We start from the raw sequence: 26477 nt of genomic DNA, 5'->3' as shown, positions 1-26477 counted from the left end.
CTATATAAGAGCGGGAGGTAGTACCCAGCAGGGGGTGAAAATCACCTGTGGGGCCGACACAATGAAAGAGGTGCCAAAGCTACCTCTAGAAGTCGCAGATGGCTCATCTGCGTACCTAAGTCGGCCTGTTGGGCGAATCCTGCAGCTTCGCGGCTGTGCAGTGTCACTGAACAACGCGGTTGGCGACTGTAGGAACCCTCGCACTGAGGCCCCCAGTCTCGTTTCCTCGGACTATTACAGGAGCAAACGCCATGAAGCAGGCGCGAAGACAGGCCCATTCCCGACCGGAGGACCCTCTGCTCCAGCCGCCAGCACCTCCTCTTGTTTTGGAGGCCCGCGTGGTCTCGGCTCATTGGCCGCAGTGCAGCGAGAGGTCCAGGTAGAGGCGGAGCGGCCTCAGCTGCTGCTCCTCTCGGGTTAGCTCCGCCGCCCGCCCCGCCTTCCGGCCGGAGGCGTCCTAGAGAACCGCGCGAGACCACAACTCCCATAAGGCCACGCGCTCCGCCGGGGGCGTGGCCGAGGAAGGAGAGGAAGCCGGGGGCGGGGTCGCCTAGGGGATGAAGTGGGGGCGCCCAGCGAGCCAACCTCCAATTACGGCTGTTGGGCGCCGGGAGAAAGTCCCCCGCCACCCGACGGGTGTCCAGATCTCTTGACCCTGGAGTCAGTCAGCCTCCGGGAAACGTCTCCTTCGGTCGTCACTCGGGCCTCCCGCCGTTCCCCCGCCCGGAGGGGGCCGCTCGGCCGCGGCGGGGGGGACGCTCAGCATGAACCGGGGGGTCAGCCGGGCCAGCTTAGGGCAGGGGGCGGTGGCGGTCGCAGTGCTGTTGCTGGTCGCCCTGAGCTTCCCCGCGAGCCTCGTCGAGGCCCAGGTAAGCACCGGGATGGCGCGGCGGGACCTTCAACCGACCGCTCGCCGCAGCGGCGGACTCGCCACGGCTCTGGCGCGCAGAGGGCCGGGGCCGGACCCCGAGTTAATTTCTTGTGAGCGGAAAAGCCGAGGGGGAACAGACGTGATAGTCAAGTCCAGGAAACGTCTGCCAAGAGCTTGCGGTGTCCAGGGATGGCGACGCTTATGGGGTGGGTAATGGCAGTAGAAAAGAGGAAGACGGTGACGGTCCCCTGAGGTGTTTTCTTTTTTCTTGTACTGATTTTTTTAGGCGGCTAAAAGTGTGGCGGGAGATGGGACGGGAATGAAAACACTGGCTGCCTTTTGCGAGGAGAGCACGGATAGAAATGGTAAAAGCCCTCCCCTTCAAGAGTTTAGGAGGGCGGAGACGTTGAGAGTACATTACAGACCCCCGAGGCCGTGCAAAAACCGGGGCGGGGGTGGGGGGTGGAATTGAAGTGGGATAAAACAACTTAGAACTTTTGGACTAAAGATTCCCTCGTGTTTTTACCCTTGCTCAAGCATGTTCATTTGCTCAAGGCTGCTTTATTTTTTACTCAAACTGCTGTAAACCCAAGTAAACCCAAGCACTAGCCGGGTGGTCTGATTCTGGTCGGTTGCTGGTGGATGGCGACTCCATCTCTTTCGGATGGCTGTGAATTCGAGTATGGGGTTTGTCGGTGTGGAAGCCAGTGATACAAAAGTTGTTCTCAATATGCTGGAAATCTGAGGGTTAGCCGACCGCAGCCTTTTGCCTTTCGCCGTTCTAGCCCTTTGCTTAAGAAGGTGTTTGTTTCTTTTTTATTTAGTAGGTTTTGAATAGACTGCCAGGTACTGCTGTGTCTTGTCTGCACCTGCTGCAAAATGGCAAAACGGCTTAAGAGAAAACAAAAGTCTCAGGTGGCCCAGTAATGAGGAGCGATGTCATTTGAAGCAATTAATTCTCATTGCTATGAAAAAGCTAAGGTAACTGTGAAAGTTACCATGTAAACATGTTTTTCTGTCTTTATTTAGTTACTTATGTCGTGGTTTTATGATATTCTGCACTAAATCCGAGACTGCTTGAACATTCAGTTAGTCCATAATTGAGTACTTTTTAAATAAATGGTAAAAACAGAAAAAAGAAAAAACTAGGTTATGCTATTAAGGAGCATGTTTAAAACGTAGACTCTGCTCCACCTCCAAACATTCTGATTCTTTGAATCTGTGATGTGACCCTGGAATCTGCATTTTAAACAAGCCTTGCAGGAAAACTAATACAATTATCCTACAAAAAACCTTTTGGATCACACTTGGAGAAACACTGAAATAGTGGAAATCTTGGCATACCTACCAGTCTTATGAAAAGTATGTTTTCCAAGTTTCTTTGGCAAAACTGTTTTCTAGACTTTTAGATACTAGTTTGGTGTTAGTTTTGAGTAGAGATTACATTTAGAGAGTGATTTTTCTCTTTTTTATATGGAGTATTTTAATTGTATACTTTACTAATTATATTCTGTGTCACCAATCTAGATGTTTCATTTTAGGTTTCTTCACATACCCCTAATTATGTATATCAACGTTTTATAAGGGCACGTGTACTTTTAATGTTATTATATTCAAATAAATATGAAATTCAACAGTTGAAGATTTGTGCATATTGAAAGTAGCGTTGTGTCATCTTCAAAAGTGAATAATTTTGGTTTTTGTTTTCAGTGGTACTTTCTAATATAGTGTTTGATCACATTTTGGACAGTACTTTAGTCTGTAACATTCTTAAATATACATTATCTCATTTTATTTGATACATCTCTCAGAAGTGGGACCGCTGAGGTAACTGCAGTTCAAACAATTTATCTGACTATTATCACACTTCTTAACTGAGTGGGATTAAACTAGAGCCCTAGTGCAGACCTATCTCTAGTCTACATTAGTATATTCCAGTACATTTGTTTTGCTTCAGAGGGAAAACAGGAAAATCAGAACGTGTAATGAGGCTCTTTGCCTTCTCTTCCATATGGTAAATTGGAAGGAAAAACAAAGTATGAAGGAAATAATCTGATGTTTTGAAAAATACCTGTTTTCACAAGAAACCAAAGTCATTTGAGATATTTTAAATATATCTCTTGCAATAAAAGGAGGAAATTATTTTTGAGCACATAAAATGATATACTTTTGTGTATCTCATGCTCCATTTTCTATAAACTAATGCTTTGAAGTATGGCAAGACATTATGAACTAAATATAGTGAGTACAAGTGTTATAACAAGTTAATCTTTTGTTAAAGAAATTATTATTTGTTTAATCCTTTTAAATGCATTTCTGAGGCGTCATGAAATCAAGAAATAGACTGAGCTCCCAAACAAATGGAAAGCCAGACCCTTGGGAGTCAAACAGTACCATCTTAGTACATTACCCTTAGGGCTTCTCCCAAATCCTGGAGATGTTGAGCTTTTACTGTAACAGCTGCATGGAGTGAAGTAGAGAAGAAATAAAGCGTAGGGGTGCCCATAGTAAAGCTGGAACCCCAGAGGGTTACATCCTTGGCGTAAGCATAAATGAGAAATGAATCCCACCATGAGCAAGGGGAAAGTAAAGAAATTTGCTGGATAGAGGGGGGAAAAACTCTTCCTTCAGAATATGTAACCATGAGCCCCCCCCTTACACATGTTTGCAGGTCAAATTCATGCTACCCATGATGGAAAATCTATAGTCTCAGGCTTGAATGCGGCAAGGCTACTGGTAAAAGCAAATAAGCATTCCTTCTGGAGAAATTTTCAACCTGGGCCAAAAAAGAACAAAGAGCTAACAATTAAAAAAAAATCACAAAATATACAAGGAAACAAAGCACTGTGAATAAGACAGTACAAATACAAATAACAGAAGCAGATCTGCAATGACCTTAGGTTCTGGAATTATTAGACCGATAATTTAAAATTATGTTTCATGTACTAAAATAAAAAAAGAGAAACTTCAAAGTATGAAAAAGGAGTAAGAGATGTAAAAATGACCAGTTTTAAATTAATGAATTAGGAATGGATGGGAAGATGTTGGAATGGAAAGCTCCAGGAATCATTCCTTCCACCAGAATGACTATTAAATTGGCAAGAACTGCTGAATCAACTTTTTCAAAACTCTACAGACCAGTAGAACATTGTACAGTATCCAGGGAAGAGCAGGAGAAAGAGGCTAGTAGATTCCAGTAGATTGCTCTCTCTGCATGGAAGTTGCCACTGTCCAGCTCTCACTCTGGTGGCAGACAGAAGAGGGGTTTGGCCCGTGGTGTAGATTGCTGATGCCAGAGAGAAACATAACAATCCCGCCCAAGATCCAGGGGGTGAGTTACTCACTATGGCTTTTTTTTTTTTTTTTTTTTTTTAAGACCCAAATGTTTATTTCTCAGATTTTTATTAGGTACTATTTCAGGTATGTACAGGAAAGTCTGACAAATAGTATAATGAACACCCATGTACCTACCACCCAAATTTATTAAACTTTTACATGTTGTCTTATTTGCTGTGTATACCCTGTTTTACAAAGTTTTTACATGAAGTCTTTTTTTTTTTATTAACGGAAAGAAAAAAAAAAGAAATTAACACAACATTTAGAAATCATACCATTCTACATATGCACTCAGTAATTCTTAACATCATCACATAGATGCATGATCATCGTTTCTTAGTACATTTGCATCGGTTTAGAGGAACTAGCAACACAACAGAAAAAGATATAAAATGTTAATATAGAGAAAAGAAATAAAAGTAGTAATAATAGTAAAAAAACAAACAAACAAACAAACAAAAAGCAAAAAAAACCCTATAGCTCAGATGCAGCTTCATTCAGTGTTTTAACATGATTACTTTACAATTAGGTATTATTGTGCTGTCCATTTTTGAGTTTTTGTATCTAGTCCTGTTGCACAGTCTGTATCCCTTCAGCTTCAGTTACCCATTATCTTACCCTGTTTCTAACTCCTGCTGGACTCTGTTACCAATGACATATTCCAAGTTTATTCTCGAATGTCAGTTCACATCAGTGGGACCATACAGTATTTGTCCTTTAGTTTTTGGCTGGACTCACTCAGCATAATATTCTCTAGGTCCATCCATGTTATTACATGTTTCATAAGTTTATCTTGTCTTAAAGCTGCATAATATTCCATCGTATGTATATACCACAGTTTGTTTAGCCACTCGTCTGTTGATGGACATTTTGGCTGTTTCCATCTCTTTGCAATTGTAAATAACGCTGCTATAAACATTGGTGTGCAAATGTCCATTTGTGTCTTTGCCCTTAAGTCCTTTGAGTAGATACCTAGCAATGGTATTGCTGGGTCGTATGGCAATTCTATATTCAGCTTTTTGAGGAACCGCCAAACTGCCTTCCACAGTGGTTGCACCATTTGACATTCCCACCAATAGTGGATAAGTGTGCCTCTTTCTCCACATCCTCTCCAGCACTTGTCATTTTCTGTTTTGTTGATAATGGCCATTCTGGTGGGTGTGAGATGATATACTCGCTATGGTTTTTGATTAGCTGCTTCAGATCATGGGAGGCGGCGCTTTGAGTTGACCATTGTTCCACTCTGCCCTAGACAAAGGTGGCAGAGGAGAGTTGAAGTGCTGCATTTTCTGGGCAGAGGCTGAGTCAGTAAAGTGCAACTTTAGGTAGCCATAGAAGAAGCCCTGGTGCCATTTTGGGCCCTTTCTCATCACCTCCGCTGGGCAGTTTGGAGCCGGCTGGTACTCTCTTTGAGAGTCCCTGGCCTTGTTCCAGCTGAGAGAGACTGATTTGGGAAACTCTTCAGTGTGTGTTCCCCTCCCAGAGTTTGCCCTCCAGGCTAAAGCAGCTTGAGACAATAAAGTAAAGTGAGAAACAGTTGAGGCAGGAGGCCTAGGGCGCAGCTTTACCTGCCTTCAGTCCAGCAGAGGAACAAGGTCTGTTTTGTGGGAAGCAATGGGGAATTCAAACTCCTGTAAAAAGGGAAATTCCTAAGGCTAGCAAACACAAGCCCAGGACAAACACAAACCCAGAAGAGATAGGAATGACCTGGTATTTGCATTTGCCTTGGGTTGACCTTCCTAATAGAAGGCAGAGAGCACCAGCCAAAGAAAAGCCAGTTTGCAAAGATGGTGAAAGGTGATTTTTGGTTATGTTTCCTTGTTGTTGTTATTGACTCTTGATGCTTGAGAAAATCTGTGATATCACCAGTTGTTTATTAACTCAAGAAACACACATTTCAGGGAATAAGTCTCCAAGATAGCATTTTAACGTATTAAACTGTAAATTGTACAACAAAGGATTGCAAGACAGAGAAACAGGAAATGCTACCCCATTCAAAAGAAAAAGCGAAAATTCAGGTAACGTCCATGAAGATCAGATTGTGTACATGCTGGGCAAAGACTTTTAAAAAGTGAAGGAAAATACAAAGGAAAAACTAACAGATATAAGGAAAACAATGAATGAACAATATGATAATCTCAGTAAAGAGGTAGAAATTAAAAAAAAGGAACTAAACAGAATTGCTGAACTGAAGGCCACAGTAACTGAAATGAAAAAATTATAGGAGAATTTCAACAGCGCAGTGGAGATGGCAGAAGAAAGGATCAGCAAACTCAAAAACAAAATTAAAATGAGTCAGGCTGAGAAGCAGAAAGAAAAAAAAATTATATAAAGTGAAAATAGTCTCAGAGACCTGTGGGGCACCATTAAGTATACCAATATAAATGTTATGGGATTCACAGAAGACGAAAAGGAGAAAGGGGCAGAAGGAATATTCAAAGAAACAATGACTGAAAACTTCCCAAACTTAGCTAAAGAAGTGAATATGCACGTCTAAGAAGCCCAGAGAACACCAGACAGGATAAACGTGAAGAAAAATAGGCCCTGTCACATACCGATCATGCTGTGAAGTGCAAAGGAAAAGGAAAGCATTCTGAAAGCAGCAAGAGAAAACCAATGGTATGTACCAGGTTCCCAATTAGAGACCAATTAGAGTCTTTAAATGACAAAGAAGAGTCTTTTCAACAAACGGTGCAGGGAAAACTGGATCCTGATCTCACACCTAATACAAAAATCAACTCAAAATGGATCAAAGACTTATATATAAAAAAACAACTATAAATTTCTATAAGGAAATGTAGGGAAGCATCTTCAGAAGTTTGTGTTAGGCAGTGGTTCCTTAGACTATACTCAAAGCACAAGCAACAACAACAAAAATCGTTAAATGGGACCTCATCAGAATTGAAACTTGTGCATTAGGACTTAATCATGAAAGTAAACAACCTACTCAATAGGATAAAATATTTGGAAACCACACTTCTGATAAGGGTTTAATATCCAGAAAATACTAAGAAATACTACAACTGGAAAATAAACATCAAACCATTTAAAAAATGGGCAAAAGATTTGAAGGGACATTTCTCCAAAGAAGATATACAAATGGCTAAAAAGCCCATGAAGATGTTCAACATCACTAGTTATTAGGGAAATAGGAACCAAAACCACAGTGAAATACCATTTCTTACCCACTAGAATGGCTACCATTAGAAAAACAGGCAAGTGTTGGGGAGGATGCAGAGAAAGAACAACACTCATTCATTGTTGGTATATGTAAAATGGTGCAGCTGCAGTTCCTCAGAAAGTTAAGTATAGAATTACTGTATGACTCAGCCTTTCTACTTCTAGTATAGACCCAAAGGATTTGAAAACAGGGACTTGAACAGATATTTGCACATTAATGTTTATAGTTGGCAGTTCCTCAGAAAGTTAAGTATAGAATAACTATATGACCCAGCCATTCTACTTCTAGTATATACCCAAAAGATTTGAAAGCACGGACTTGAACAGATATTTGCACATTAATTTTTGTAGTGGCATTATTCATAATTGCCAGAAGATAGAAACAATCCAAGTATCCATTAACTGATAAATGGATAAATAAAATGTGGTGTATATACACAATGGAATATTATTCAGCCATAAAAAGGAATGAAGTACTGATACGTGTGACAACCTGGATGTGCTAGTTTGAGGCTGTTAGGTACCCCAGAAAAGCCATATCCTTTTCCTCATCCAATCGTGTGGGACCAGACCTATAGTTTAGGATGGAAATTTGGATTAGATTGTTTCCATGGAGATTGACCCACTCAATTGTAGTAGTGACCTTTTGATTAAATGGAGATGTGCCTCCACTCATTCAAGGTGAATGTAGTACTTTAGAAAGGGAAACATTTTGCAGAAGCCTTAAATTCAGATACTTGCAGAACAGTGTTAGAGAGCCAACAGAAATACAGACATTTGGAGATTCTTAGGGTGCCAACAGAGAGAGTAAATGCCTAGATATGGACCTTTAGAGATACAGAGCACGTCAGACGTCGCCTTATGCCTTCCTGTGAGATGCTAAGCAAGTCAGAATCCAGAGTTGTGTCCCAGAGGAGCCAAGTGAAGGCCCACACATTCTTAGAGAGGAAACCGCTGGCATCGGAAGCTGGAAGCAATAGAACCAGGAACAAGGACCAGCAGACGCCAGCTATTTGCCTTCCATGTGACAGATGTTGGCCTTTCTTGAGTCAAGGTATCTTTGTCTGGATGCCTTACTTTGGGCATTTTTATGGCCTTTGAACTGTAAACTTATAACTTAATAAATTCCCTTTTTAAAAGCCATTCCATCCCTGGTATTTTGCATTCTGGCAGCATGTAGCAGACCAAAACAATGCATGAAACTTGATGATACCATGTTGTGTGAAATAAACCAAACACAAAAGGACAAATATTGTATGACCTCACTGTAATGTAAAAATTAGAATTGGCAAACTCAGAATCAGAATCTTACAGGTTTCCAGGGACAGGATGGGGATAGGATATGGGGAGTGTTGCAGTTTGCTAATGCTGCTGGAGTGCAAAATACTAGAAATGGATTGGCTTTTTTTTTCTCTCTCTCTTTGTTTACTGTATGGTGGGGGTCACATTTCATTCTTTTTTTTTTAATTTTAACATTTGTTCCCCCTATTGTTTATTTTTATTCCATATGTTCTACTCATCTGTTGATATGGTAGATAAAAGGAGCATCAGACACAAGGTTTTCACATTCACACAGTCACATTGTGAAAGCTATATTGTTATACAATCATCATCAAGAAACATGGCTACTGGAACACAGCTCTACATTTTGAGGCAGTTCCCTCCAGCCTCTCCATTACATCTTGGAAAACAAGGTGATATCTGCTTCATGTGTAAGAATAACCTCCAGGATAACCTCTCGACTCTGTTTGGAATCTCTCAGCCATTGACACTTTGTCTCATTTCACTCTTCCCCCTTTTGGTTGAGAAGGTTTTCTCAATCCCTTGATGTTGGGTCTCAGCTTATTCTAGGGTTTTTCTCAATCCCTTGGTTCTGAATCTCAGCTCATTCTGGGATTTCTGTCCCATGTTGCCAGGAAGATCCACACCCCTGGGAGTCATGTCCCACTTAGACAGGGGGAGAGTGGTGAATTTGCTTGCTGTGTTTGCTGGAGAGAGAGGCCACATGTGAACAACAAAAGAGGTTCTCCTGGGGGTGACTTTTAGGCCTAATTTTAAGTAGGCTTGACCTATCCCCTGTGGGATTAAGTTTCATATGAGCAAACCCCAAGGCTGGGGGCTCAGCCTGTAGCTTTGGTTGCCCACACTGCTTGTGAGAATATCAAGAATTCAACTTGGGGAAGTTGAGTTTTCCCCTGTTCTCACCATTCCCCAAAAGGGACTTTGCAAATTCTTTTCCACTCACTGATCAAATCACTCTGGGATTCATCAGGGCATCACCTGGACAAGCCAACAAAATCTCATGTCCTACCCAAAGTTCCATGTTCAACCATAAGGTGTTAAACACCTTATAAGTTATATTAGGAGATGCACTAGTCAGAATTTAAATTTGTACCAAATAAACATTTTTTGCTTTAGTCTCACACATAAGTTGAAATTTTAAAATATTAATTACCATCTGTTTTCAGCACACTGCAGTGATGACATTCTTTTGTTCTTCTTCATGCAAAAACATTTTTTAAATTTGTACATTTAGTCACTATCATTATATACTCTAGGCATTCCTAGATTATACCATCTCAATCTTTATCATCTATCTTTCTTTCTGATTTCATTATGCCCCAGCCCCCCTCTCTCTATCATTCTCACATTCAGCTTCATTCAGTGTTTTAACATAATTGTATTACAGTTAGGTAACATTGTGCTGTCCATTTCTGAGTTTTTGTATTCAGTCCTGTTGCACAATCTGTATCGCTTCAGCTCCAGTTACCCAGTATCTTACCCTGTTTCTATCTCCTGATCTCTGTTACCAACAAATATTCCAAATTTATTCACTAATGTCAGTTCATATCAGTGAGACCATACAGTATTTGACCTTTTGTTTCTGGCTAATCACACTCAGCATAATGTCCTTAAGGTCCATCCATGTTGTTACATACTTCATAACTTTATTCTGTCTTACAGCTGCATAATATTCCATCTTATGTAAATGCCACAGTTTGTTTAGCCACCCGTCTGTTGATGGACATTTTGGCTGTTTCCATCTCTTGGTAATTGTAAATAATGCTGCTATAAACATTGGTGTGCAAATGTCCATTTGTGTCCTTGCCCTCATGTCCTTTGAGTAGAGACAGCATATAGATGGGTCCTGTTTTTTAATCCATTCTGCCAGACTGTTGATTGGAGAGTTTAATCTATTAACATTCACTGTTATTACTGCATGGGTAGTACTTTCTTCTACTACTTTGCCTTCTGGATTTTATATGTCATATCTAATTTTTCATCTTTTTACCTTTATTCATAGTCTTCCTTTCTACACTCTTCTCCATACCTCTCTCTTCTGTCTTTTCATATCGGACTCTAGTGCTCCCTTTAGTATTTCCTGCAGAGCTGGTCTCTTGGTCACAAATTCTCTCAGTGATTTTTTTGTCTGAAAATGTTTTAATTTCTCCCTCATTTTTGAAGGACAATTTTGCTAGATATAGAATTCTTGGTTGGCAATTTTTCTCTTTTAGTAATTTAAATATATTATCCCTCTGTCTTCTTGCCTCCATGGTTTCTGCTGAGAGATCTATGCATAATCTTATTGGGCTTCCCTTGTATGTGATGGATTGCTTTTCTCTTGCTACTTTCAAGATTCTCTCTTTGTCTTTGACCTCTGACATTCTGATTAGTAAATGTCTTGGAGTATGTCTATTTGGATCTATTCTCTTTGGGGTTCACTGCACTTATTGGATCTGTAATTTAAGTCTTTCATAAGAGTTGGGAAATTTTCAGTGATAATTTCCTCCATTAGTTTTTCTCCTCCTCTTCCCTTCACTTCTCCTTCTGGGACACCCACAACACGTATATTCGTGCGCTTCATATTGTCTTTCAATTCCCTGAGTCCCTGCTCATGTTTTTCTGTTTTTTTCCCTATATTTTCTTTTTCTTGCATGATTTCAGATGTTCTGTCCTCTAGTTCACTAATCCTATGTTCTGTCTCTCGAAATGTACCATTGTAGGTTTCCATTATTTTTTTCATCTCTCCTACCTTGACTTTCATTCCCATAAGTTCTATGATTTGTTTTTTCAGCCTTTCCAGTTCTTCTTTTTGTTCATTCCTTGCCTTCTTTATATCCTCCCTCAATTCACTGATTTGATTTTTGATGAGGTTTTTCATGTCTGTTCGTATATTATGAATTAGTTGTTTCAGCTCCTGTAGCTCATCTGAATTGTTGGTTTGTTCCTTTGACTGGGCCATATTTTCAGTTTTTCTAGTTGGATTTTTTGCTGGTGTCTAGGCATTTAATTACCTTAATTAGTTTATTATTGAGATTGCTTTCACTTCTTTTACCTAGGGTTTTCTTGCTGGATGAATTTGTTGTCTATCTGTTCTTTGACATTCAGTTCAGCTTTATCTGGACCTCTAGCTTAAGTTTTGTTTAACAGAGGAGAATTTTTCAGCTCTTATTTTCTTGTTTCTTGCCCTGCTTGTATGGTGCCTCCACCCCCCCCCCCCTTAGGGTGGTCTACTTAGGTATTATAGTCCCCAGCCAGATTTTCCCAGACCAAATTGGCCTCCTATCAGGAAGAAAGAGTCACCTGCATCAGTTTTCCCTGAGGGTGAGACCCAACAGGTTGAAAGACTTCCCTGTGAAGTCTCTGGACTTTGTTTTTCTTATCCTGCCCAGTATGTGGCGCTTATCTGCCTGCAGGTCCCACCAGCGTTAAATGCTGTGGTACCTTTAACTTTAGTGGACTCTCCCTGCTGGGGGCATGGTGGAGACAGAGAGGTTGTAGGCTGGTTTTAATGGCTTCAAATTACCAAGTCCTGGTGTCTGAATTCCTTGAGGGAGGGATTCCACCTGAGTTGGGCTTCACCCCTCCCCTGGGGAAAGCACAAGCTCCAGACAAGCCCCCAAAAGAGCCCGCTTCTGCCTATGCCTGGGGCAGTTGCAGCCTGAGAAGTCCTGCTACTATATCAAAAGGCAGTCAAGCCTTTGTAGAAACACAGCCATAAAAACCTCTGTTTCCTTCTTTTTTTTTTCCCTTTTTCCATCAGCCCTGCCCCCTTGGTGCTAAGCAACCTCTGCTTTGACCAGGTTCACCTAAGCTGGGGACCTATGTTAGTAGTCAGAATTTGTTAATTAATTCCACAATTGGCATTTGATTGTGCTCAGTCCCTGCTGCTGGTAAAGTTCCTTTCCTTTCCCCTCTGGGAAACTGCCTGTGGGGGAGGGGTGCCGGCTGCCGCAACATTGGGAACTCACGGTTCTGCGGGGGTTCACAGCCGGTCTAGCTGGTCCAGACTGGGGTATGCTGTGTGTCTGGTCACTGAAGTGGCCCCAGGAGCTGTTCTGTACTGTTTCTGGTTATTTAATAGTTGTTCTGGAGGACAAACTAAAATGCGCACATTGTTAAGCCACCACCTTGACCCGAAACTCTTACATTTGATTCTTTTTCCAGGTGAATATCCCCTGTTTGCAGCACCATTTGTTGAATTTTTGTGTGGTTTTTCGTTTGTTTCTTTGCTTGTTTGTTTGGGGAGTGAATGGGACAGGAATCGAACCTGGGTCTCCTGCATGGTAGGCAAGAATTCTACCACTGAACTCCCTCGCACCCCCTGGATTGGCTTTTATAAAGAAGGTTTATTAAGTTTCAAGTTTACAGATATAAGACCTTAAAATATCCAAATTAAAGCATCCAGAGAAAGACATCTTGACTCCCAGGAAAGGCCAATGTCTGTCACATGGGAAGGCATGTGGCTGGCATCTTCTGGTCCTTGTAACAGGTTCCGTTGCTTCCAGCTTCTGATGCCAATGGCTTCCTCTCTAAGCATCTGTGGGTCCTGATTTAGCTGCTCCAGAGCAAAACTCTGGGTTTCATCTCTTAGTTTAGTATCTCCTTAGTCTGAAAATTTCTTCTCTTCTGGTCCTGGCTCTTTCTGTGAGTCCTTGCTTAGCACTGTTGAATTCTAAGTACCTCTAAATTTCTGCGTCTCTGTAGGCTCAGACTTATCTCTCTCTGTATGAGCTCTTTTGAGGACTTCGGTAAACTAACCAAGACCCACATTGAATGGGCATAACCATATCTCCATCTAATCAAATTTTCACACCTGCAATTGAGTGCATCACATCTCCATGGAAATAATCTAATTAAAAGATCACGCCTAATTAAGAGCTCCCACCCTACAGTATTGAATCAGGATTAAAGAACATAGCTTTTTTGGAGTACACAACATTTTCAAACTGGCACTAGCAGGGAGTTAATGCTTAAATTGTATTTGGGTTGATCATAAAGTTTTGGAAATGAATGGTGGTATTGTTAACTACCATATTGAGAATATAATTAGCAACATGAATTATCTATGTGAATGTGGTTAAAGGGGGAAATTATAGGTTGTTTGTTACTAGAAAAAATACAGTGTACTTTATTGTAAACGGTTGGCTATACTTAATTGTATAATTATAAACATGTTCCTTCATCAATTGTAACAAATGTACCATGCTAATGCAAAATATTAATAACAAGGTGGTGAGATGGTTAGGTTCGTGTGTCCAGGTGATGGTGCCCAGTTGTCTGGTCAAGCAATCACTGGTCTTTCTGTTGCTGGGAAGACATTTCATGGACTTGAATCAACAGCATATTGATTGTATCTATGGCTGATTGCATCTGCAGTTGGATAAGGGGAGTGTTTTTGGCAATGAGTGATATTTAATCTAATCAATTGAAGGCTTTAAGAGAGAATCTCTCTCTTAACTTCAGCCAGCCAGACTCTCCTGGTGAATTCATTTAAGACCTTCCTCAGAGTTGGCAGTTTGTGGTCAACCCTGTGGAATTTGGACTCATGCATCCCCAAAGTTGCGTGAGGCACTTTAAAATTTCATATTTGCCGATCTCCTGTTGGTTCTGTTTCTCTAGAGAACCCTAACTACTACAGTTTTGGTACCAGGAATGGCTCCTGAGAAACAGAATTTTAAAAATGGGTTTTTGCAATTGGTTTTCTACTCTGATTAGACTCAAAGGCACATTGGTTCTGTTGCTAGTAATCAAGATGGCACTTACAGTCTGTGGGGTGGGTTTTCAATATATGCAAATTATCACCATTTAATTTTGCTAATTGTATACTTATACAAGAGAAGGTTTGGTGTGACAGTATTTTTGACATTTTTAACAGAGTTTTGTGGAGTTATAACAATGTTGGCTGGTTGTTCCTAGATATGCTAGATAGAGTTATGAAAGAAAAGGATGAGCTGAAGGCTTCAAATTGGCAGCTTAAGTGCTGTATGAAAGAAAATCTTATTTCTTGTGGCTGCAAACTTGAGATCTCAGAAAACCAGACCCAAAGTCCCATTGTTCGAGCAGCAGATTTACAGTATAATCTGAAGTCTCAACCTTGCAAGACGTCTACTGTTGAAGTGAAGACATCGATTGGAAAGGGAGTGGGGTCCTGAAAATTGAAATTGGGACATATGGTTGATAATGATGGCAGTGGGGACATTGACATCCTAGATTCTGTGGAGTCTTTTGCTAGATAAAGCTGTAATAGTCTGCCCTGAGGAAACAGCCTCTCCATTTCCAGCCTGCTGTAAGGAAACAGCCACCCAATCTCCACCTTGCCCTGAGGGGACAGCTACCTAGGATGCCCAACCTGCTGTGAGGTGTCAAGTTCCAGACCCCCCAGTCTGTGCTAGAGTCTGCTATCCAACCTATACCTGTGAAGACCAACCCTTCAGTGCCTGCCTGCTCCCTGTAACCACCTCCTCTGGGAAAATAGCCTCCACTCCTCTGTCTGGAGAGATTAATCCTGTTTCACCAGATGAAACTGCAATGGAATGCCCGAGGTAATTGGCTTGAAGTACACATCTAATTCTTTTCATGACCCACCTCCACCACCTCACTTTTCTTCAAGACCTATAACTAGGCTAAAGTCTCATTAGGCCCCGAAAGAGGAGGTACAACGTGTGACCCATAAGGAGGTACGCAATACTCTGAAAGAATTCCATGAGTTTCAAGTTTATCTAGACAGAAATCAGGGGTATATGTGTGAGAACTGATATTAAGATTGTAGGATAATGGTGGAAGAAATATAAAGCTGGAACAGACTGAATTTATTGATATGGGCCCACTAAGCAACAATTTTGGATTCAGTGTTATAGCTCGAGGGGTTAGAAAGGGCATTAACAGTTTATTTGGGTGGTTGTCTGAAGCATTGATCAAAAGGTGGCTGATATTACCTGAGGTTGAGAGTCCATGCCATGGTATAATGAAAGTGAGGGAATTTAGAGGTTTAAAGAGATTGGAAAGTTAGAGTGGAAGACCTGCTCACATGGCCCAGGTATGTCCAGAGGACCAACCCATTACCAAGACTGAGGAATAAATTTGTGAGACTAGCTCCATCATCCCTGAAGAGCTCTGTAGTCGCCCTTCTCTGTAAGTCCCATATTACTGTGGGAACTTCTGTCACTAGCAGAATCCTTGAACACACTAGGGGTTATTGGATCCCAGGTTAACAGAAGCCAGGTGGTGGCACTTAATCACCAAAGGCAAGGTGGGAGTGGCTATCATAATGGACAGCAGACTCCAAGCAGCAGTCAAAATAGTCTCAGAGATTTATGGTGTTGGCAAGTAGAATATGGGTTCCTCAAAGTAAAATAGGTGAACAGTATACTAAATTCTTGTTTGAGCTGTATAAGCAAAAAAGTTCAAGGTGGAGTGAAAAATCTAACTTGAATTACAAAAACAGAGAGTCATGGCCCCTTAATCAGTTCTCAGACTTGAAATAGTTTACACACCCAGAGCCTCCGGAATGAGGGGAAGGTCAGGTCCCTTTGGGGAAGGACTCTGTTACACTACCAAAATTAATACTGTTAATGTTCCTCCCCGCCTCCCCCAGGGAGACCTACAGGCTTTTACCAGGGTAACTGTGCACTGGGAAAAAGGAATTGATCATATTTCAGGGGGTAGACATTGGCTCAGAAGTGACATTAACTCCATAAGACCCAAAATGTCATTCTGGTCACCAGTCAGAGTGGGTTCTTATGGAGGTCAAGTGATTGATGGAATTTTAGCTCAGGTCTGTCTTACAGTGGGTCCAGTGGGTCCCTGAACCCATTTCTGTAGTTATTTCCCCAGTTCTGGAATCCACAATTGGAATAAACATGCTGAGCAGCTGGCAGAATCCATATGTTGGCTCCCAAAACTCATGAAATGAGGGCTATTATGGTAGGAAAGGCTAAGCAGAAGCCACTAGAACTGCCTCTCCCTAGCAAAATAGTAAATCAGAAGCAATACCAGGTTCCTAGATGGATTGCAGAGATTAGTGCCACTCTTAAGGACTTGAAGGATGCTGGGGTGGTGAGTCACACCATATTCCAGACAACTCTCTTATTTGGCCTGTGCAGAAAACAAATTGGTCTTGGAGTATAACAGTGGATTATCTAGCTACAACTACTGTTGCAGATGTGGTACCATTGCTTGAGCAAATCAGCACATTCCTTGGTACCTGGTATGCAGCTGTTGACCTGGCAAATAGTTTTATCTCAATAGCTATTAGTAAGGACCACCAGAAATAGTTTGCTTTCAGCTGTCAAGGCCAGCAGTATACCTTCAACGTCCTACTTCAGGGATATATCAACTTTCCAGCCCTATGTTATAATCTTGTCCTCAGGGGTCTTGATCATTTCTCCCTCCTGTGATACTGCACACTGGTCCCTTATATTGATGATATTATATTGACTGAACCCAGTGAGCAAGAAGTTGCAAAAACTCTAGACATATTGGTAAGGCATTTGCGTGTTAGAGAATGGGAGATAAATTCAACAAAATACAGGGGCTGTCTGTGTCAGTGAAATTTCTAGGTGACCAGCAGTGTTGGGTAGGTTGAGATATCCCTTTTAAGGTGAAGGTTAAGCTGTTGTGTCTAGTCCCTCCTATTGCTAAGAAGAGACACAACACCTAGTTGACTTCATTGGATTTTGGAAACAATACATACCTCATTTGGTACGTGTTTTGTATGTGCTACTCTGGCCCATTTACTGAGTGACCAGTAAAGCTGCTAGTTTTGAGTGGGGATCAGAACAAGAGGAGGCTTTATGACAGGTCCAGGCTGCTGTGCAGGCTGCTCTGTCTCTTGGGTCATATGATCCAGCAAATCCAAAGGTGCTGAAAGTGTCAGTAGCAAATAAAGATGCTATTTGGAGCCTTTGGTAGGCTGCAGTAGGAGAATCACAATGAAAGCCCTTAGGATTTTAGAGTAAGGCCTTGCCATCCTCTATAAATAACTACTCTTTTTTTTTCTTTTCCAACTTTTTTTATTGTATAATATAACATATATACAAAGCAAAGAAAAAAAAAGGAAACAATAGTTTTCAAAACACTTTTCAACAAGTAGTTACAGGATAGATTCCAAAGTTTGTCATGGCTACCATACAGTCATCTCAGATTTTTCCTTCTTGCTGTTCCAGAACATTGGAGGCTAAAAGGAATAAATATTTTTTTATCATCACAATTGACTTTTTTCCCCTTATTTGTGAAAAATAACATATATACAGAAAAGCAGTAGATTTCAAAGCACAGAACAGCAGTTAATTGTGGAACAAATTTCAGAATTTGGTATGGGTTACAATTCCGCCATTTTAGCTTTTTCTATTTTTTTTGGGGGGGGTGCATGGTCTGGGAATCGAACCCGGGTCTCCTGCATGAAAGGCAAGCATTCTACCACTGAACCACCCGTGCACTTTTTAGGTTTTTACTTCTAGCTGCTCTAAGATGCTGTAGACTAAGAGAAATATCAGTTTAATGATTCAGCAATCATACTCATTTGTTAAACCCTACCTTCTCTGTAAAACTCCACTATTATCTTTCATCTTTCTCACTGTGGAGGGATATAAGGGGCTGTCAATAATAAGGGGTAGGGAGATGGAACTAGCTGATGTTTTGGGATGGCTGGCCCTCTAGATTTCAGGGCTTATCTGCTCCAGGGACCCTTTTGGAGGTTGTAGGTTTCTGGAATGTTACCCTAGTGCATGGAACCTTTGTAGAATCTTATATATTGCCCTAGGTGTTCTTTGGAATTGGCCGGAATGGTTTTGGTTGGGGGTTGGCAAATTATGATAGGTGGCAATGTCTAACTGAAGTTTACATAAGAGCAACCTCCAGTGTAGCCTCTCAACTCTATTTGAACTCTCAGCCACTGATACTTTATTTGTTACGCTTCTTTTACCTGTTTTGGTCAGGATGGCATTGTCGATCCTATGGTGCCAGGGCCAGACACATCCCTGGGTGTCATCTCCCACGCTGCCAGGGAGACTTTCACCCCAGATGTCAGTTTCCACATAGAGGGGAGGGCAATGTTTTCACTTGCAAAGTTGGGCTTAGAGAGAGTGAGCCCCCATCTGAAGAATACAAGAGGTCCTCCAGAAGTAACTCTTAGGCATACCTATAGGTAGGCTAAGCTTTCCCACTACATGCATAAACTTCATAAGAGCAAGCTCAAGATCAAGGGCGTGGCCTATTGATTTGGATGTCCCTAATGTTTGACATACTATCAGGTGTTTCCCTGGTGGTAAAGTTTAATAGTTCCATATATTTTCTCCCATCCATCAAGGAACTTTGCCAATACTTTTTTGATTATCTGCTTAGTATATTCTGGGATATATCCAGGCATTACATTAAGCTATATGGGATTAAAGGCCCTCAATTGTTACTCTGAACTCCCTGTATTTCAATGGTTTATATGAGCTATCTAGACAGGTTGAGTTAGAGTATGTGCTACAGAAAATTTAGGTTCTGGACAAAATAAACCTTTCTTCCTTTGGTCTTGAAGAGTAGGTGAGGTTCTAAAATATATACAATGTCTTTCTTACTCCTGTGTTCTGAATTACCTTAATCCTGACCTGATGGCCTTCATTTTTATCTCTGAATACCAGGTTAAACATATGTAAAACAGCCTCTAAAAATCCAGAAATAATAATTATCACTCTGGACAAAATGTGACTGCTAAAAGATCTTATAATCTAGGCCTCTGTTTTCTTGTGAATGAGACCATACAATAGTTGCAGTTTTGTTTCTAGCTTATTTTGCCTCACCAGATATGCCACAGGTTCATTTACAATGTTGCATGCCTCACAACTTTGTTCCTTTTTGTAGCAGCACAATATTCGATCATATGTATACACTATCATTTGCCAATCTACTTCTTAGTGCATCCTTTAGCCACCTGCATTCATTAGGCATCATGTATAATGTCCAAAGTCCACAGTCCATCAACACTCTCAATTTTAGATAATTTCATTGTTCCTAAGAGAAAGATAACCAGTAAACACACCTTCACCAAATAGGAAATCTAAATTTCCCCTTAACTCTTGTCTTCCCCCCCCCCCCCCCCGCCCCGTTATTTACCCCGGGTGTTGCTGTGGTACTACTGATGTTTTCCTGTTAAACATATCCCATAGCATGCCATAGCAGCTTTTCCCCTATACTCTGAACTTAAATACTCTTTGTACAAGAATCATACCTTTGAAGTAGTTCATGCAAGAACTTATTTATATTTGTAGTGTTAATCAATGGGACCCATAGGTCTATACACCCCTTTCAATCATGTTCACCTTCAGTATGGTAATATTACTTATAAACCCAGTAGTAAACCACCTTCACTTCTGTCTATTCCCTTATATTTGTGTTCAACCTTATTAGCTAACCATTCACCCGTCTCTAGCTTCTATGTATCTCTAAATCCCTTATATTCTATATTATAAGCCTCTGATTTTACCTTTACCATGTTATGAAAGTGGAGTCGTACAGTATCTATACTTTTGTTGTCTGGCTTGTTTCACTCAGCATTTTGTCCTCAAGGCTTATCTATCTTCTCACGTGCTTCAGGACATCATTTTGTCTTACTGCTATATAATATTACATCATATGTATATACCACATTTTGTTAATCCTCTTTGTCTGTTGATGGGTGCTTGGATTGTTTCCATCTTTTGAAGATTGTGGATAATGCTGCTATGAGCATTGGTTTGAAAATGTCTGTTTGTGTCACTGCTTTCAGCTCTTCTAGGTATATACTGAGTAGTGGTGTTACTGGGTCATAGGGCAACTAGATATTTAGTTTCCTAAGAAACTGCCAAACTGTCTTCTGTAGCGGCTATACCATTATATACTCCCACCAGCAGTGGATAAGTGTCCCAATTTCTCCACATCCTCTCTGACATTTGTAGTTTTCAGTTTGTTTAACACCACCTTATAGGTGTGAGGTGGTATCTCATTGTAGATCTGCATTTCCCTTATTGCAAATGAAAATGAGCCTCTCTTCATATGCTTTTAGCCATTTATGTTTCCTCTTAGAAAAATGCCTATTCATATCATTAGCCCATTTTATGATTGGATTCTTTTTGTTCTTTGGTTGTTAAGTTGTATGATTTCTTTATGTATACAGGATGTTAAACCTTTATCTGATGTGATTTCCAAGTATTTTCTCCTATTGAGTTGACTGTCGCTTCATCTTTTTCACAAAGTCTTTTGAGGCGCAAAAGCATTTGGTTTTGAAGGGTTCCTATTTATCTGTTTTTTTTTCTTTTGTTGCTTGTACTTTGGGTGTAAAGTTTAGGGAGCTGCCTCCTATTACTAGGTCTTGAAGATATTTCCCTACATTTTCTTCTAGGAGCTTTATGGTACTGGTTCTTATATTTAGGTGTTTGATCCACTTTGAATTAATATTTGTATAGGGTGTAAGATAGAGGTCCTCTTTCATTCGTTTGGCTATTGATATCCAGTTTTCCCATGACCATTTATTGAAAAGTTTTATTGTCCCAGTTCAGTGAATTTGGGGGCCTTGTCAAAAATCAGTTGACCATAGTTTGATGGTCTATGTCTGCACTCTCAGTTCAATTCCGTTGGTCAATACTTCTATCTTTGTGCCAGTATCATACTGTTTTGACCACTGTGGCTTTATAATAAATTTAAAAATCAGGAGTTATTGATCCTCCCACTTCATTCTTCTTATTTTAGGATGCTTTTATCTATTGGGTGTCTCTTTCCCTTCCATATGAATTTGGTAACTAGCTTTTCCAAGTCTTCAAATAGGTTCTTGAGATTTTGATTGGTACTGTGTTGAATCTGTAGATCAATTTGGGTAGAATCAACATCATAACTATATATATATATTTTTTATTAATTAAAGAAAAAAAAGAAAGTAACACAACATTTAGAAATCATTCCATTCTACATATGTAATCAGTAATTCTTAACATCATCACATAGATGCGTGATCATCATTTCTTAGTACATTTGCATCGATTTAGGAAAAGAACTAGCAAAACAACAGAAAAAGATATAGAATGTTAATATAGAGAAAAAATAAAAATAATAATAATAGTTAAAAAAAAAAGAAAACGGAAAAGAAAAAAAGACAAACAAACAAACAGACAGACAAAAAAACCTATACCTCAGATGCAGCTTCATTCAGTGTTTTAACATGATTACTTTACAATTAGGTATTATTGTGCTGTCCATTTTTGAGTTTTTGTATCTAGTCCTGTTGCACAGTCTGTATCCCTTCAGCTTCAGTTACCCATTATCTTACCCTGTTTCTAACTCCTGCTGGACTCTGTTACCAATGACATATTCCAAGTTTGTTCTCGAATGTCCGTTCACATCAGTGGGACCATACAGTATTTGTCCTTTAGTTTTTGGCTAGACTCACTCAGCATAATGTTCTCTAGGTCCATCCATGTTATTACATGCTTCACAAGTTTATTCTGTCTTAAAGCTGCATAATATTCCATCGTATGTATATACCACAGTTTGTTTAGCCACTCGTCTGTTGATGGACATTTTGGCTGTTTCCATCTCTTTGCAATTGTAAATAACGCTGCTATAAACATTGGTGTGCAAATGTCCGTTTGTGTCTTTGCCCTTAAGTCCTTTGAGTAGATACCTAGCAATGGTATTGCTGGGTCGTATGGCAATTCTATATTCAGCTTTTTGAGGAACCGCCAAACTGCCTTCCACAGTGGTTGCACCATTTGACATTCCCACCAACAGTGGATAAGTGTGCCTCTTTCTCCGCATCCTCTCCAGCACTTGTCATTTTCTGTTTTGTTGATAATGGCCATTCTGGTGGGTGTGAGATGATATCTCATTGTGGTTTTGATTTGCATTTCTCTAATGGCCAGGGACATTGAGCATCTCTTCATGTGCCTTTTGGCCATTTGTATTTCCTCTTCTGAGAGGTGTCTGTTCAAGTCTTTTTCCCATTTTGTAATTGGGTTGGCTGTCTTTTTGTTGTTGAGTTGGACAATCTCTTTATAAATTCTGGATACTAGCCCTTTATCAGATATGTCATTTCCAAATATGTCTCCCATTGTGTAGGCTGTCTTTCTACTTTCTTGATGAAGTTCTTTGATGCACAAAAGTGTTTAATTTTGAGGAGCTCCCATTTATTTATTTCCTTCTTCAGTGCTCTTGCTTTAGGTTTAAGGTCCATAAAACCGCCTCCAATTGTAAGTTTCATAAGATATCTCCCTACATTTTCCTCTAACTGTTTTATGGTCTTAGACCTAATGTTTAGATGTTTGATCCATTTTGAGTTAACTTTTGTGTAGGGTGTGAGATATGGGTCTTCTTTCATTCTTTTGCATATGGATATCCAGTTCTCTAGGCACCATTTATTGAAGAGACTGTTCTGTCCCAGGTGAGTTGGCTTGACTGCCTTATCAAAGATCAAATGTCCATAGATGAGAGGGTCTATATCTGAGCACTCTATTCGATTCCATTGGTCAATATATCTATCTTTATGCCAATACCATGCTGTTTTGACCACTGTGGCTTCATAATATGCCTTATTAAGGTCAGGCAGTGCGAGACCTCCAGCTTCGTTTTTTTTCCTCAAGATGTTTTTAGCAATTCGGGGCACCCTGCCCTTCCAGGTAGATTTGCTTATTCGTTTTTCTATTTCTGAAAAATAAGTTGTTGGGATTTTCATTGGTATTGCATTGAATCTGTAAATCAATTTAGGTAGGATTGACACCTTAACTATATTTAGTCTTCCAATCCATGAACACGGTATGCTCTTCCATCTATTTAGGTCTTCTGTGATTTCTTTTAACAGTTTTTTGTAGTTTTCTTTATATAGGTTTTTTGTCTCTTTTTTTTTTCCATTTAAATAGTTTACTGTTAGAAACATGACAGCAAAGCTAATATAAGACATTCATTAGACATGATGATGAATATGCAACTATGTGATGATATTGTGAATGGCTCATTATATATGTAGAACGGAATGATTAAAAGTTAAGAATGTTTGCATTTGGTGTTCTTTGGTATTTAAAAAAACTTAAAAATTAATAAAAAATGCATTCATTAGAAATTTGGAAATTTATTTTTTAAAAGAAAATTAAAATAATCTGTAATCTCATTAATTCCTGTATTCTTCATGAAGAACCATATTTTGATACCCTTGGAATCAAACTGTACATGAAACTTTGAATCTTACCCTGTTTTTGTTTACCCAGGTTAACATTATATTGTGGGAATTTTCCACCATTGATATGTGGTTTTTTTTTTTTTTTATTAATTAACGGAAAAAAGAAATTAACCCAACATTTAGAAATCATACCATTCTACATATGTAATCAGTAATTCTTAACATCATCACATAGATGCATGATCATCGTTTCTTAGTACATTTGCATCAGTTTAGAGGAACTAGCAACACAACAGAAACAGATATAGAATGTTAATATAGAGAAAAGAATAAAAATAATAATAGTAAAAAACAAACAAACAAAACAAAACAAAAAAAACCTATAGCTCAGATGCAGCTTCATTCAGTGTTTTAACATGATTACTTTACAATTAGGTGTTATTGTGCTGTCCATTTTTGAGTTTTTGTATCTAGTCCTGTTGCACAGTCTGTATCCCTTCAGCTTCAGTTACCCATTATCTTACCCTGTTTCTAACTCCTGCTGGACTCTGTTACCAGTGACATATTCCAAGTTTGTTCTCGAATGTCCGTTCACATCAGTGGGACCATACAGTATTTGTCCTTTAGTTTTTGGCTGGACTCACTCAGCATAATGTTCTCTAGGTCCATCCATGTTATTACATGCTTCATAAGTTTATCTTGTCTTAAAGCTGCATAATATTCCATTGTATGTATATACCACAGTTTGTTTAGCCACTCGTCTGTTGATGGACATTTTGGCTGTTTCCATCTCTTTGCAATTGTAAATAACGCTGCTATAAACATTGGTGTGCAAATGTCCGTTTGTGTCTTTGCCCTTAAGTCCTTTGAGTAGATACCTAGCAATGGTATTGCTGGGTCGTATGGCAATTCTATATTCAGCTTTTTGAGGAACCGCCAAACTGCCTTCCACAGTGGTTGCACCATTTGACATTCCCACCAACAGTGGATAAGTGTGCCTCTTTCTCCGCATCCTCTCCAGCACTTGTCATTTTCTGTTTTGTTGATAATGGCCATTCTGGTGGGTGTGAGATGATATCTCATTGTGGTTTTGATTTGCATTTCTCTAATGGCCAGGGACATTGAGCATCTCTTCATGTGCCTTTTGGCCATTTGTATTTCCTCTTCTGAGAGGTGTCTGTTCAAGTCTTTTTCCCATTTTGTAATTGGGTTGGCTGTCTTTTTGTTGTTGAGTTGGACAATCTCTTTATAAATTCTGGATACTAGCCCTTTATCTGATATGTCATTTCCAAATATTATCTCCCATTGTGTAGGCTGTCTTTCTACTTTCTTGATGAAGTTCTTTGATGCACAAAAGTGTTTAATTTTGAGGAGCTCCCATTTATTTATTTCTGTCTTCAGTGCTCTTGCTTTAGGTTTAAGGTCCATAAAACCGCTTCCAATTGTAAGTTTCATAAGATATCTCCCTACATTTTCCTCTAACTGTTTTATGGTCTTAGACCTAATGTTTAGATGTTTGATCCATTTTGAGTTAATTTTTGTATAAGGTGTGAGATATGGGTCTTCTTTCATTCTTTTGCATATGGATATCCAGTTCTCTAGGCACCATTTATTGAAGAGACTGTTCTGTCCCAGGTGAGTTGGCTTGACTGCCTTATCAAAGATCAAATGTCCATAGATGAGAGGGTCTATATCTGAGCACTCTATTCGATTCCATTGGTCGATATATCTATCTTTATGCCAATACCATGCTGTTTTGACCACTGTGGCTTCATAATATGCCTTATTAAGGTCAGGCAGTGCGAGACCTCCAGCTTCGTTTTTTTTCCTCAAGATGTTTTTAGCAATTCGGGGCACACTCCCCTTCCAGGTAGATTTGCTTATTGGTTTTTCTATTTCTGAAAAATAAGTTGTTGGGATTTTCATTGGTATTGCATTGAATCTGTAGATCAATTTAGGTAGGATTGACATCTTAATTATATTTAGTCTTCCAATCCATGAATACGGTATGCCCTTCCATCTATTTAGGTCTTCTGTGATTTCTTTTAGCAGTTTTTTGTAGTTTTCTTTATATAGGTTTTTTGTCTCTTTAGTTAAATTTATTCCTAGGTATTTTATTCTTTTAGTTGCGATTGTAAATGGGATTCGTTTCTTGATTTCCCCCTCAGCTTGTTCATTACTAGTGTATAGAAATGCTACAGATTTTTGAATGTTGATCTTGTAGCCTGCTACTTTGCTGTACTCATTTATTAGCTCTAGTAGTTTTGTTGTGGTTTTTTGCGGGTTTTCGACGTATAGTATCATATCGTCTGCAAACAGTGATAGTTTTACTTCTTCCTTTCCAATTTTGATGCCTTGTATTTCTTTTTCTTGTCTAATTGCTCTGGCTAGAACCTCCAACACAATGTTGAATAATAGTGGTGATAGTGGACATCCTTGTCTTGTTCCTGATCTTAGGGGGAAAGTTTTCAATTTTTCCCCATTGAGGATGATATTAGCTGTGGGTTTTTCATATATTCCCTCTATCATGTTAAGGAAGTTCCCTTGTATTCCTATCTTTTGAAGTGTTTTCAACAGGAAAGGATGTTGAATCTTGTCAAATGCCTTCTCTGCATCAATTGAGATGATCATGTGATTTTTCTGCTTTGATTTGTTGATATGGTGTATTACATTAATTGA

At 39.7% G+C, this 26477-nt stretch overlaps 1 protein-coding gene across 2 annotated transcripts in view; it reads left to right on the top strand.

Annotated features, from left to right (window-relative positions):
• Nucleotides 1-493: 493 nt before the first annotated feature.
• The window catches only part of ERO1B (endoplasmic reticulum oxidoreductase 1 beta), a 188788-nt gene continuing 162804 nt past the window's right edge, over nucleotides 494-26477 (top strand). The window contains exon 1 of one of the 2 annotated variants that reach the window (XM_077168419.1): nucleotides 494-869. In XM_077168419.1, coding sequence (XP_077024534.1) covers nucleotides 765-869 — 105 coding nt within the window. In that variant the 5' untranslated portion in view covers nucleotides 494-764. Of the gene's footprint in view, nucleotides 870-1461; nucleotides 1853-26477 lie in introns of those variants that run through there. The other variant, XM_077168420.1, reaches the window with a different exon arrangement.

This window comes from Tamandua tetradactyla, chromosome 7, assembly GCF_023851605.1.
Source record: "Tamandua tetradactyla isolate mTamTet1 chromosome 7, mTamTet1.pri, whole genome shotgun sequence".
Lineage (NCBI taxonomy): Eukaryota > Metazoa > Chordata > Mammalia > Pilosa > Myrmecophagidae > Tamandua > Tamandua tetradactyla.
Note: the sequence above shows the minus strand (reverse complement) of the source record. Positions and strands in the feature narration are given on the sequence as shown.